Raw genomic sequence first — 13,274 nt, forward strand, 5'->3', positions numbered from 1 at the left:
CTCCTTAAAATCTGTGATCTGAGGAGAGAGTTGTGGATCCACTCTATGTTTTAAGTTGAGAAAGCATCTGGTTCAGTTGCAGGTCTGATCTCCAGTCTCAGACCTGCCGTTAGTTCCTGGTGCAGCTTCTGGCGCTCTGTGAGAGGAGGGCTGTCTCGTTCACCGCATGTCCTCAGTGCCTAGCTCCTGCCTTCCTGGTGTATGATACGTGCTTAGAGCTGTTCGTTGACTGGTTGTTCGTGAACTCCAAGTAGTGTGATGTTTGTTTATTATTTATCCATAAAAGTTAATCTTATCAAGTCCTTTTATTACTTAGAGACAATCTAAGCACATAGAATATAATCAGAATATTTCGTATTTCTCTCTGGAAATGTGAATGATATTCAAGTAATGAAATTGTTAACTCTTTGCTTAAAGCATTTATAGATTTTAAGAATATACTAGTGTTCAAAATGTGACTTTATAGTTTATCTTTTCTCATGATAACCAAACCAGGATTGCTATCACAGGAACCTCACTAAAAGGTAGATACTTCCAGATGGAAATGAAAAGAATCATAAGGGGCCAGCCCCATGGCTTAGTGGTCAAGTGCGTGTGCTCTGCTACTGGCGACCCGGGTTCGGATCCCGGGTGCGCACCAACGCACTGCTTCTCCGGCCATGCTGAGGCCGCGTCCCACGTACAGCAGCTAGAAGGATGTGCAACTATGACTTACAACTATCTACTGGGGCTTTGGGGGAACAAAGGAGGAGGAGTGGCAATAGATGTTAGCTCAGAGCCAGTCTTCCTCAGCAAAAAGAGGAGGCTTGGCATGGATGTTAGCTCAGGGCTGATATTCCTCACAAAAAAAAGAATCATAAGTCAGAAAATAGAATGAGGGCCGGCCCCGTGGCTTAGCGGTTAAGTGCACGCGCTCCGCTGCTGGCGGCCCAGGGTCGGATCCCGGGCGCGCACCGACGCACCGCTTCTGCCGCCGTGCTGAGGCCGCGTCCCACATACAGCAACTAGAAGGATGTGCAGCTATGACATACAACTATCTACTGGGGCTTTGGGGGAAAAAATAAATAAATAAAATTAAAAAAAAAAAAAAAGAAAATAGAATGAAATCCACCAAGAACTAACCAAATTCAATTTTCTTTATTGATCAATATTAGTTTTGCATTGAATCTTATCAATTACTAAAGTTATTGATAAGTATAAGACACCTCAGTTATATAAAAAAGTATAATTTGAAAAACAGTCTCATTCCTAAGGACCTGCCTTGTGTTATCAAAAATTGCATTATGAGGGGGCCGGCCCGGTGGCGCAAGCGGTTAAGTGCGCGCGCTCCGCTGCGGCAGCCCGGGGTTCGCTGGTTCAGATCCCGGGCACGCACCAACGCGCTGCTTGGCAAGCCATGCTGTGGCGGCGTCCCATATAAAGTGGAGGAAGATGGGCACAGATGTTAGCCCAGGGCCGTCTTCCTCAGCCAAAAAAAAAAAAAAAAAGAGGAGGATTGGCGGATGTTAGCACAGGGCTGATCTCACAAAAAAAAAAAAGAAAAAAAAAGTTGCATTATGAAAAACAGTTGTTTCAATGAAGAAAGACAGCTTAGGACCTAGGAAGTTCAAACAAGCAATAGCATCGTTTTTAATCTTTTTTTTAAGTCGTCAAGTGTATGCACTAGTTCAACCTAACATTACTGAGTAAGTCTAGTGTTTCATTTGATCTGGCTTCTGCCCAAGATTAATGACCTTTCTTAACCAGTCACTAAGAGCTCTTTCATTCATGTTTTTTTTTTGGTTTTACTGTCTATTTGTTATGATAAAGCACAAAGCAAAGAGTGCTGCTGCTTCCCTGGAGAGCAAGGTGCTTGTTCTAGGTAGTGATTGTTGTATGCCCAATAGCATTCAACAGACTGCAAAATAGTGTTATTTAGTTAATCTTTCTTTTTATTCCCAATTTATATTATAAAAATCACAAGCTCTTAGAGAAATATCTGTACAGGAGATCTCATTTTTAATTGTTTTTAAAAAGTGAGGAGGGGCAAACCTGTTCCTAGTCATAAGACTGTATCTTATTCAGACCATGCTTCCATCCGGCTGTTTGAGGTGCTGGTCAAGTCTGGCCATAAGAATGACTTCCTTAATTCTAATGGCAAGGTATATGTCTGGGTGGAGGGGTGGGAGGGGAAAAAGGTAAGAGGAGCTCCAGTGTAGAGGACTGGAGAGGCTTTCTCAGCCAGTATTTGCGAAGGGTAGTGTGGATGACAATTAGAAAGAGACTATTTAGGACTAATTAGCTGCTACTCTAATTGACCTAATTGATAGATTTCTCTATATATGTCTGTATATACAGTCATGCGCCACATAATGACGTTTCAATCAATGGACCGCGTATATGACGGTGGTCCGGTAAGAATCGTACCATATGGCCTAGGTATGTAGTAGGCTGTACCACCTAGGTTGTGTAAGTACACTCTGTGTTGTTCACACAACAGTGAAATTGCCTAAAGATGTCTTTCTCAGAACATCTCCCTGTCATTAAGCAACCCATGACTGTAGTATATTATTTTAAAAGTTTGCTATAATTTCAAAAGATGGAATTTTTTTTTTCTCTCCGTTAATTTTTAAATTTTTACACAGAGATTCCTGGGGCTTCCTTCATTTTTTTTAATTTGAGAGTTTGTAGTGTTTCAATAGTGATTTCTCAACCATCATCTCTTCAACTGGCAATCTGGTTTAAAATTTGATTGTCTTTTTTTATAGTATTCAAGAGGATAATGAAGCAAGTATACTCAAACAAGTCCCAATTCTAAAGACTCAATTTCAGAAACCAAAGCCAAATGTAGGCAGAGGGACTGGAACAGGAGAGATTTTCTCAAAGGAAGAGGCGGTTCTTACCTCTGGGGAAATGACAGCAGCTCTGGGAGAGATTGCAAGACCGGAAACCTCACCAAGGGAGCAGGTACCAGTGGAGGCTGATGCTGCTAAGGAGATGGAGTCAGATTCGAAAGAAACTGAAAGAAGAGGCATCTCTTCCGGGGAGAAGATACCAGAAATGATTGACAGCACTGTGGAGATGGAGACAGGTTTGGAAGAAACTGGAAGAGGGGTTTCCCCAAGGGACAAGGTGCCGCAGGTGACTGATGCCACGGAGGAAAGAGAGACAGATTTGGCAGGAAGTGGAAGCGGAGAAACATTCACACAAGAAGAGGCCCCAGAGGAGGTCAGCACTATCGGTGACGTGGAGACGGGTTTGGAAGAAACTGGAAGAGGGGTGTCCCCGAGGGACAAGGTCCTGGTGGGGCTCAGTGCCGCAGGGGACAGGGAGGTGGATTTGGAAGAACCTGGAAAAAGAGACGCTTCCCTGAGGGAAGAGGTCTCGGGAGAGATGACTGCCGTTGAGGAAACCCAGGCGAGTTTGGAAGAAACTGGAAGAGGAATTTCCTTGCAGAAAAGTGGAGCAGACGAGATTAGTACTCCTGGGGAAATAGTGGCAGGTGTGAAAACCACTGGAAACATAGACATTTCTCTAAGGGAAAATGAACCAGAGGAGCCCGGAGCCTCAAGACACATTGAGACAGATTTAACGCAGAGCAGTCGTGCTGACGCCAGCACTCTGCCGTCACTAAATCTCGAAGTACGTATTTTTCTGTCCTTTAAAAATTTTTTTGAGTACTTTGTCAGGGAAAGATTATCAAATTAGTTCCATGATTATTGCCTTTAAGTCCAACAACGTTTAAAATCTCTAAACGCCTAAAGTCGTTCTTAGCCCTAAATTCTGTGTTCCAGGACCTTAAAGAAACAATATGTTCTTTTATTTACTTATTTTTTTTGTGAGGAAGACCAGCCCTGAGCTAATGTCCCATGCTAATCCTCCTCTTTTTTGCTGAGGAAGACTGGCCCTGGGCTCACATCCATGCCCATCTTCCTCTACTTTATATGGGATGCCGCCACAGCATGGCCTGACAAGCGGTGCGTCTCTGTGCGCCCGGGATCCGAACCTGCGAACCCCGGGCCACCGAAGCGGAGCACGTGAACTTAACCACTACGCTACTGGGCTGGCCCCAATATATTCTTTTTTTAAAATAATTAAAAAAAAATTTTAATTCTGGAAAAGTTGCTATTCTTTTTTTTTATAATTTTATTTATTTATTTTTTCCCCCAAAGCCCCAGTAGATAGTTGTATGTCACAGCTGCACATCCTTCTAGTTGCTGTATGTGGGACGCGGCCCCAGCATGGCCGGAGAAGCGGTGCGTCGGTGCGTGCCCGGGATCCGAACCTGGGCCGCCAGCAGCGGAGCGCGAGCACTTAACCGCTAAGCCATGGGGCCGGCCCGAAAGTTGCTATTCTTAATGTCAGTTTGAAGTTACTCTTTCAGATAAAAGGAATGTAGGAAGTGGACTGAAACTGTGCTAACTCTGGTATGAGTATACGTTGGAATTATTTCTTTTGACCATATTTTTATCAGTTTTGCTCTTTTATTTCCTGCCTCACCCCTTTTTACTCCACTTTTAAAAGTTCCTTTTATTAAAAGTTTCCGGTTACTTGAAGTTCATGCTATTCTACCATTTTCGAGGACTTTTTTTGGACAGGTAGTAACATTTGTGGTTTGGAAAAATCATAATATGCATTTTAAAAAGAAGAATTTCCTGAATTCTATGTTTTAACATTTATAAATTCAATTTTATGTTATTTAAAAATTAAAAAAACAAACTTGTAGATTTTTAAAGAAGAATGTGGAGACTATAGTAGGGTTTTGTTTTAAATGTATGAAATGCTTAAGGAATCTTGTATATGTGCTGATTCACTGTGGGTATTCCTCCAGAACATTAGCAGTGAAGCCCTATCCATGGTGCATATATCTGTAGAAGAGGAAGGAAATTATGAAAAGGAAGGATCAAGTCAGTTGATTCATTTGAAGACATCTTCACAGACTTCTGAACTTGGTAAAACAGAAGACCAAGGGATGCAATCTCTAGATGTTCCAGAGCAGTTTTCAGATATTAATTTAAGGTACGAGTATATAGATCTGTGTGCTTTTAAAGAAAAAACATATCAAGTTATATCTGCCGATTATGTTAAACTAAGTGAGGTTTCAAGACATAGTATCTATAGCATAGTGTTAGAGGTTTTAAGCTAGTTTTGGGAAGACTGGGAGAGAGGATTGAGGTCCTTCTGACAGTTGATTGTGAGAATTACGAACCTACAGAACTGAATGTAACACATACTCCTAAGCCACTACGGGTATAACAAACCTATATTTTCTTTATGCAAAGATGATATAATTCCTAGGCTTATACGTGGATTGTACCACTGTTTTTCAGCATCTACGAAATAGTCCGATTTGTTTCCCTGTTAAGAATTAGAATCAAACATTTACTGCCAGTGTCTAAGGTTGTCCTAAGACTCCGCTCCCACTGCCCTTCAGTTCATTCTAAAGCTTGATAATCCTTGTTCCAAAAGCAAATCTCTTCCTCAAGAACAGAAGCCATTTGAAGTTAAACCAGCACCTTTTGTGAGAAGTCGATTCAAAAGACCAAAGCCAAACTTAGCAAGAGCAGCTTTAAAGAGAGAGACTATGGAAACAGGAATATTTGTGCCTGGGAAGAAATTGGAAACCAGTAAAATGGAGACTAGTGTGATGCAACAGAGCACAGAACAGACGAATATGCTCCCTTCTCAACACGTGAGTGATATTGAAGATGGAGGGTTTATTTCAGTTACTATGGTTACTAAAGTAAAACATCTGGAATTGGATTTTCACAACTATTTCCTCAGATAATTTTTACTGTGTATGATAAGATTGTTCCTGTACTAATAGTGACTCCTTGTTCCACAAGGTTTGTGTAGGAACCTCAGCTCTCTGATGATGGGCAAGTGTGTCACAGGAAGGAATTGCAGAGGTCAGGACTCTAGTTCAAGTTCTGACCTTTGTTCTTTGTGTGACCAGAGCCAGATGATGCAACCAGTTTATTGATAGGAAAAATGAGAACAGCAGTCCTTTATTTTACTCTGTTGTGAAGGTGAAATAAAAAGTTAGAAGCTTCATGTGATTTAAAGGAGATATTTTATTTACTTCATTAACTTGGTCCATAACAGTTTAAGACTGTGTGATATGGCATCAAAAACTTTGAAATGAATTGTTAACACTCATAAGTTGTGTTCTAAACATATAAACTTTTTTTTTTTTTTAAAGATTTTATTTATTTATTTTTTCCCCCAAAGCCCCAGCAGATAGTTGTATGTCATAGCTGTACATGCTTCTAGTTGCTGTATGTGGGACGCGGCCTCAGCATGGCTGGAGAAGCGGTGCGTCGGTGCACACCCGGGATCCGAACCCGGGCCGCCAGCAGCGGAGCGTGTGCACTTAACCGCTAAGCCACTGGGCCGGCCCAACATATAAACTTTTTTGAATTAAAATTCTTCTTTTACATTTTAAAATAGCTTAGTTCTTACTGTGCTTGAACATTTGTACTTTTTCCTCCTAATCTTATATTTGAAAAAGGTAAATTGCTTTTTTTTTTTTTTTTTTGCTGAAGAAGATTCACCTTGAGCTAACATCTGTGCCAGTCCTCCTCTATTTTGTATGTAGGTCACTGCCATAGCATGGCTCATGAGTGGTGTAGGTCCGCGCCTAGGATCTGAACCTGTGAACTCGGGCCACCAAAGTGGAGCGTGCTGAACCCAAACACTAGGACATTGGGCTGGCCCCTGGTAAATTGCGTTTTTTTTTTTTTTTTTTTTGTGAGGAAGATCAGCCCTGAGCTAACATCCATGCCAATCCTCTTCTTTTTGCTGAGGAAGACTGGCCGTGGGCTAACATCTGTGCCCATCTTCCTCCACTTTATATGGGACGCTGCCACAGCATGGCCTGACAAGCGATGCATCAGTGCGTGCCCAGGATCTGAACCTGGCCCGCCAGCAGCGGAGCGCGCGCACTTAACTGCTACGCCATGGGGCCGGCCCCTAAATTGCTTTTTTATTTTATCTGATTATAAAAATTTCAAATTGGAGGGCCGGCCCCATGGCTTGGCGGTTGGGTGTGTGCACTCTGCTGCTGGCGACCTGGGTTCGGATCCCAGGCGCGCGCCGACGCGCTGCTTCTCCGGCCGTGCTGAGGCCACGTCCCACATACAGCAACTAGAAGGATGTGCAGCTATGGCATACGGCTATCTACTGGGGCTTTGGGGGAAAAAAATAAATAAATAAAAAATTAAAAAAAAAAAATTTTCAAATTGGAAAAAATATATAATCCAAAAAGTGAGAGTCCTTTATCATGTCCCATCTCTCCCTCCCAAGTTAGTCATGTAGTGATTTTGAATGTATCCACCTAGACTTTTCTGTATAGATACTTATTTACATAAATAATGTGTGCGGGTATTTTCATTATTTTACACAAATGACATCATAGCTTGCCTTCTGATTTTTCCACTTAACATGATATTGTGAACATCTCTTTGGATCAGTATATAGTAATTTTTCTTCTTTTAAATGGCTCTGTACTGTTGCATTATAAAAGCATTATCATTTATTTATTTAATCCCCTGTTAATAGTGTTGTGTTGTTTCCAGTTCTTTTGTTTTGTTTTTTTTTCCTTTGTTTTTTGGGGAGGCTGTTACTGCTGTAGTAAATATCCTTGTATATAATTTTCTAGATATTTATTTTTATAAGATACATTTGTAGAAGTAGAATTGCTAGATCTTAAAATTTTTGATAGATAGTCCACTATTGTATTCTACAAAGACTAGACCAATTTACTCCTCTAATAGTATATGAGAGTTTCTGTTTCCTGATACTTTTACCAACCTCGATGATAGTTTCTTTATCTGCCTTCTAGAATGTGGCTTCCCTAATGACATCAAGAGGAAAAGACAAATCAGGTCACAGGCAGGAGGAGGCTGTGATATTATCATGTGTGCAGACTGAAAAGGAGCTGTCACCGTCCAGTTTTTGTGAACCTACTGAGGAGTCTCAGGCCACACAAGCCCAGGAAAAGGAACTAGTTGTTTCCATGGGGTAAACAGTGGTAGTTGTTTGAAAATCTAAAATAAGAGAAAATTCTTTCAAATTTTTTTAATTTTTATTAAGATGTGTTAATGTGAATATCAAGAGTACTTGGCTTATTTTTATTCATATGGCAAACTGCCTGAAATAGAAAATCGAACTGAGTTCAACACGTTTTAATGCTTGCCTGCTTATATTCATTGTTAGCTGCTAAAGATCGTATACATAGCAATGCATTTAAAAAAATATACGTATGTATTCATTACCTTTTTTAAAACTAGTAAAATACATATAACATCAAATTTACCATTTTAACCTTTTTTTTTTTTGCAAGGAGATCAGCCCTGTGCTAACATCTGCCAATCCTCCTCTTTTTTTTGCTGAGAAAGACTGGCCCTGGCCTAACATCCATGCCCATCTTCCTCCACTTTATATGGGACGCTGCCACAGCATGGCTTGATAAGCATTGAGTCGGTGCGTGCCCAGGATCCGAACCGGCTAACCCCCAGCCGCCGCAGCGGAGCGCGCGCACTTAACTGCTTGTGCCACCGGGCTGGCCCCCTTAACCATTTTTTAATTGTACAGTCCAGTGTCATTAAGTACATTCACCTTGTTTTGCAGCCATCACCTCCATCCATCTCCAGAACTTTTTTATTTTCCCAAACTGAAACTCTGTCCCTATTAAAGACTCACTCCCCACCCCCTTTCCTTCAGTCCCTGGTAACCACCATTCTACTTGCTGTCTCTATGAATTTGAATATTTTAGGGACCTCATATAAGTTCATTACCTTTTGAGAATTGAAATAAGTAGTTTCTTTTATGAAATAAGATATTTATAATCAGAGAGTAATTTAATTTTCCCGTAGTGGTACAAAATATTTTTGTAGAGAGTTTATTAGAGGAGATTCAAATTTTATATTTTTATAGTGGTTTTCATTTTTTTTACAGTCAAGCTCTCTCTCTCCTCCCTGTTCCCTCTTCTAGGACTCAGAATCTAAACGCTTTCCAACAAGAAATGAAGGAAAGTGTCATCCAAACTGCTCAATCAGTAAGGGGCCGACTTCAGAGACCCCGACCAAACATAAGAAAGGCTGGACAGAGACAGAGAGTAGGAAAAGGTGAAGCCAACGGCATAATTAAGGAAGAAAGAACAATACTACAAAAAGATGAAAGTAAAAAGAAATTCCCAACAGGGGTGAGTTACTGTTATATAATTAAATCAAGCCTTTCAATGCATATTGATTTTATTTATTTATTTATTTTTTCCCCCAAAGCCCCAGTAGATAGTTGTATGTCATAGCTGCACATCCTTCTAGTTGCTGTATGTGGGACGCGGCCTCAGCATGGCCAGAGAAGTAGTGCGTTGGTGCACGCCCAGGATCCAAACCCAGGCCGCCAGCAGCGGAGTGCGCACACTTAACCGCTAAGCCACGGGGCCGGCCCTTAATGCATATTAAAATATCAAATGGAGGCCAGCCTGGTGGCGCAAGTGGTTAAGTGTGCGCGCTCCGCTGCGGCGGCCCAGGGTTCGCTGGTTCGGATCCTGGGCACGCACCGATGCACTGCTTGTCAAGCCATGCTGTGGCGGCGTCCCATATAAAGTGGAGGAAGATGGGCATGGATGTTAGCCCAGGGCCAGTCTTCCTCAGCAAAAAAAAGAGGAGGATTGGCAGATGTTAGCTCAGGGCTGATCTTCCTCACACAAAAAAAAATATATCAAATGGAAGCTCACACTTGGCTTAGAATATAGGCATCTGACACTTAGTCGACTCAATGAATACATAATGTATCTAGAGTTTTTTTTTTTTTTTTTTTTTTTTTGGTGAGGAAGATTAGCCCTGAGCTAACATCTGTTGCCAATCCTCCTCTTTTTGCTGAGGAAGACTGGCCCTGGGCTAACATCCGTGCCCATCTTCCTCCGCTTTATACGTGGGACGCCGCCACAGCATGGCTGGATAAGCAGTGCATAGGTCCACGCCTGGGATCCGAACCTGCGAACCCCAGGCCACTGAAGCAGAGCACTCAAACTTAACCACTGCGCCACTGGACCAGCCCCTCGTAATGTACCTAGTTTTGTTTCAGGTTTTTCATTCTGGATTTTTTTTTGAGTGAAAATAGATTTATTTTTTTCCTAATGAACCTATCCATTGTGAAAATATCCAATCAGTACAAAATAATATAGTAACTCACCCAAATGTCACCACCCTGAGGTAGCCCTGAAACCTTGTGACATATCTTAATTTCCTTGCACACAGATGTGCACACGTATGTAAATTTAAATAATAAAATCGTTGTGTACATATTAGTTTGTGACTTACTGTTTTCACATTAAGTAGCTTTCCATGTCAAGAAACATCGAGATATGTCATTTTTAACTGCTGTGTAACATTCTGCTGTTTTGAATGACAGTTGAACCAATCTCTTATCCATGGATCTTTTGATATTAGAAAGAGACTTCAGTAGTGTAATGCCCATTTCAACAGCTCTTGTTTTTCTGTCCTTCTTTTCTCTGTCTACCAGGGGAAGATCTAGATTTAAAAGGATTGTATTCCTTATTTGTACCCCCCCCAAAAAGACTTTTTTTTAACAAACCGTTAAACTTTTTGGGGGAGGTTCACAACAGATGGCTATTGTTTTAAAGCATATGTAAACATATTACTACAGTAATCTTTGACACTTTCTTTCTGAATTAGGCAATTTTGTTTTGGGCAACAAAACATAAGCATTGTATACCCAGTTTGAGTCTTCATTTTAAAAAGCTGAATTCATTTCTTAATGATTGAAAGATTTTAGGAGGTATGTTCTGTTGGAAAAAAAAATACTCACGGTTTTGTCATTTCAGGCAAATTCTCAAATTGGAACTGAAATTGAAGTTATATCCTCCAAAGTTTCAGAAGGCGGAATGTATGAAAATCAGAGTCACGTGGCTCTTGTAGGAGACCTTCCTGTTAACAAAATAAACGTTTTAGATGAAAAGATGAGGTGAGTTTACTTTTAACCAGAAAAGCATGACACTTTACAAAGATAAAGGTTGGCTGTTTGCATAATTATTTTATATAACTTTACGTCTAGAAAATTTTATGAAAAGATAAAGTAATAATTATGAAACCAGACTATTTTAAATCTTAAATACTATGAGAATTGCATGACAATGTTCTCTTATTCGTAATTTCTCTGAAAAGTTTGGCAAGCATCCTCATTTTTTTATTTTAAAACTAAACTTGTATGGTAGACAGAAGTTCTTAAGTCCTTTTATCTTTAGGAATTTATAACCTACAGACTAGAATTCATAGATAAGAAGTGCTAATGAGGTACTTACTTTATGCTATATTTTAGAGCTGTGTCCCAAGCCGAATGGTAAGAATGGTAAGAATGGTATGTTTTAAATGCGAGATGCTAGAAGGGTGAAGATACTTCAGACCTACCACTTTTATTTGTTACTTGCAATCTGCTTTCTTATTAAATTAGGCTGTATTAGTTTCTTCTTTTTTAATACATAAGGAAAATAAACACACCTTTCTGTTTCTGGATGTTCTCCATGGTCCCTCTATTATTTGCTATACTATCTTTGTACTAGGACATGTTTTAGTGAAGTATCAATTAATTTTCCTCTAGGGTGTCTTCAGCATTTATCAATTTACTTTGAACCTTACAGCTTCCTTTAATTATGTAGAATTAGCTTGGTTTTTGGGAAATGCAGCAGAGATGTCACTGTGCCGTTTTTTCACCTCCTGTGAGGCTGTAGAAGTGGAATGGGGCATATTACGTCATCTGTCCGAACAAGTGCTCCTGTTGGTTCTGGATGACTTGAAACAGTTTGCTTTTATTTAGGCAGGTTTCCTATATGAAGCTTTTATTGTTTTAGTGTAAATTTCATTTTTTTTTTGTTTTCCTTTTTGTGTGTGTGTGTCTTGAAAAGCCTTTTCATATTTTTTTTAAGACTAAGGCCGGTTTTTACTTTACATTAATTTCAAGTTCCCTTACTAAGCCATTTCTTTGTTTCTTTAAACTGGATATTTATGTACTGCTTAGAAATATTTTTCACTAGAATGCATTACAAATACATTTGTTGAGCCGGCCCCGTGGCTTAGTGGTTAAGTGCGCGCGCTCCGCTGCTGGCGGCCCGGGTTTGGATCCCGGGCACGCACCGACACCCGCTTCTCTGGCCATGCTGAGGCCGTGTCCCGCGTACAGCAACTAGAAGGATGTGCAGCTATGACATACAACTATCTACTGGGGCTTTGGGGAAAAAATAAATAAATAAAATTAAAAAACAAAACAAAATAAATACATTTGTATTACAAATGCTAAATTGGATTAGATTGATAATTGATGACACTGAGTAATTTATCTCAAAACATGATTCCAGAGAACACTTTCTGAGATGTTAATCCCCAGACATTAAAGATGAACAGCTTCACGTCCCTGGCTTTTCCTAATTACTACTTATGAATTTATTGTCCATGTATAATTTAATCCCTCTTGGTCTCACAGAACCTTATACATTAATTCAGTCAACAAAAATTTTAGCGTTTCCTATGTGCCAGGCATTGTTCTAGGTGCTGACAATACAGGACAGTATGGAATGAACAAACAATCCTGTCTTTGTGGAGAGTCTATTCTAATTGGGGGAACAGATTATAAACAAAAGAAATAAGTTGAATAAATAAGTAGAGAAAAATAAAGCCAGTGGGGCAGTAAGGAGTATCATGACTGGGGAATTTACTTTTTGATGTGCGGTGGTCGGAGAGTGCTTCATTGCATGGGGACCACTGGAGAGAAGACCTAAAAGAAGCGAGGGAGCAAGTCAAGAGGATGTCGGGGGAAGAGGGAACAGCAGTCAGTAAGTGCGGCAGGCAGGAGCACGCCTGCCTGTCTGAGGGCAGCAGAAGGCCAGTGTGAAACCGGTGGAGGAAGAGGGGTAGATGTGGGAAAGGTGAGGCTGAGCGGGAAAAAGTCGGATTATGTAGGACCATTGGCGGGATTTGCTTTTTACTCTAAGTGAGCCTTAAAGACTAGTGACCTTTGAGGGCAGTGTCTCCTAATGCTCTCATTCATAGTTGACTAAATAGACCTAGAAGATTTAAATGGCTTGCTCAAAGTAACATTCACAGTTTAGTTTTTAAAATTAAGTTTTCAAGATTTATGACTTTGAGACTAGCAAATTCCTATAGTTATATAGGTAGAGCTTCCTGAAAGAAACTTTACATGTTTCAAGAGATTTTATGCTCAGCCTTTGCTTTTATTTTTTGGTGAGGAAGATTGGCCCTCAGCTAACATCCATT

At 40.4% G+C, this 13,274-nt stretch overlaps 1 protein-coding gene across 1 annotated transcript in view; it reads left to right on the plus strand.

The window, feature by feature from the left end:
- The window catches only part of BDP1 (B double prime 1, subunit of RNA polymerase III transcription initiation factor IIIB), an 87,761-nt gene that overhangs the window by 38,923 nt on the left and 35,564 nt on the right, over positions 1–13,274 (plus strand). The window contains exons 17-22 of the mRNA XM_058558216.1: positions 2,748–3,621; positions 4,811–4,998; positions 5,449–5,671; positions 7,823–8,001; positions 8,974–9,184; positions 10,832–10,971. Of these exons, the coding sequence (XP_058414199.1) occupies positions 2,748–3,621; positions 4,811–4,998; positions 5,449–5,671; positions 7,823–8,001; positions 8,974–9,184; positions 10,832–10,971 (1,815 nt within the window). The remainder of the gene's footprint in view (positions 1–2,747; positions 3,622–4,810; positions 4,999–5,448; positions 5,672–7,822; positions 8,002–8,973; positions 9,185–10,831; positions 10,972–13,274) is intronic.

Source organism: Diceros bicornis, chromosome 1, assembly GCF_020826845.1.
Source record: "Diceros bicornis minor isolate mBicDic1 chromosome 1, mDicBic1.mat.cur, whole genome shotgun sequence".
Classification (NCBI taxonomy): domain Eukaryota; kingdom Metazoa; phylum Chordata; class Mammalia; order Perissodactyla; family Rhinocerotidae; genus Diceros; species Diceros bicornis.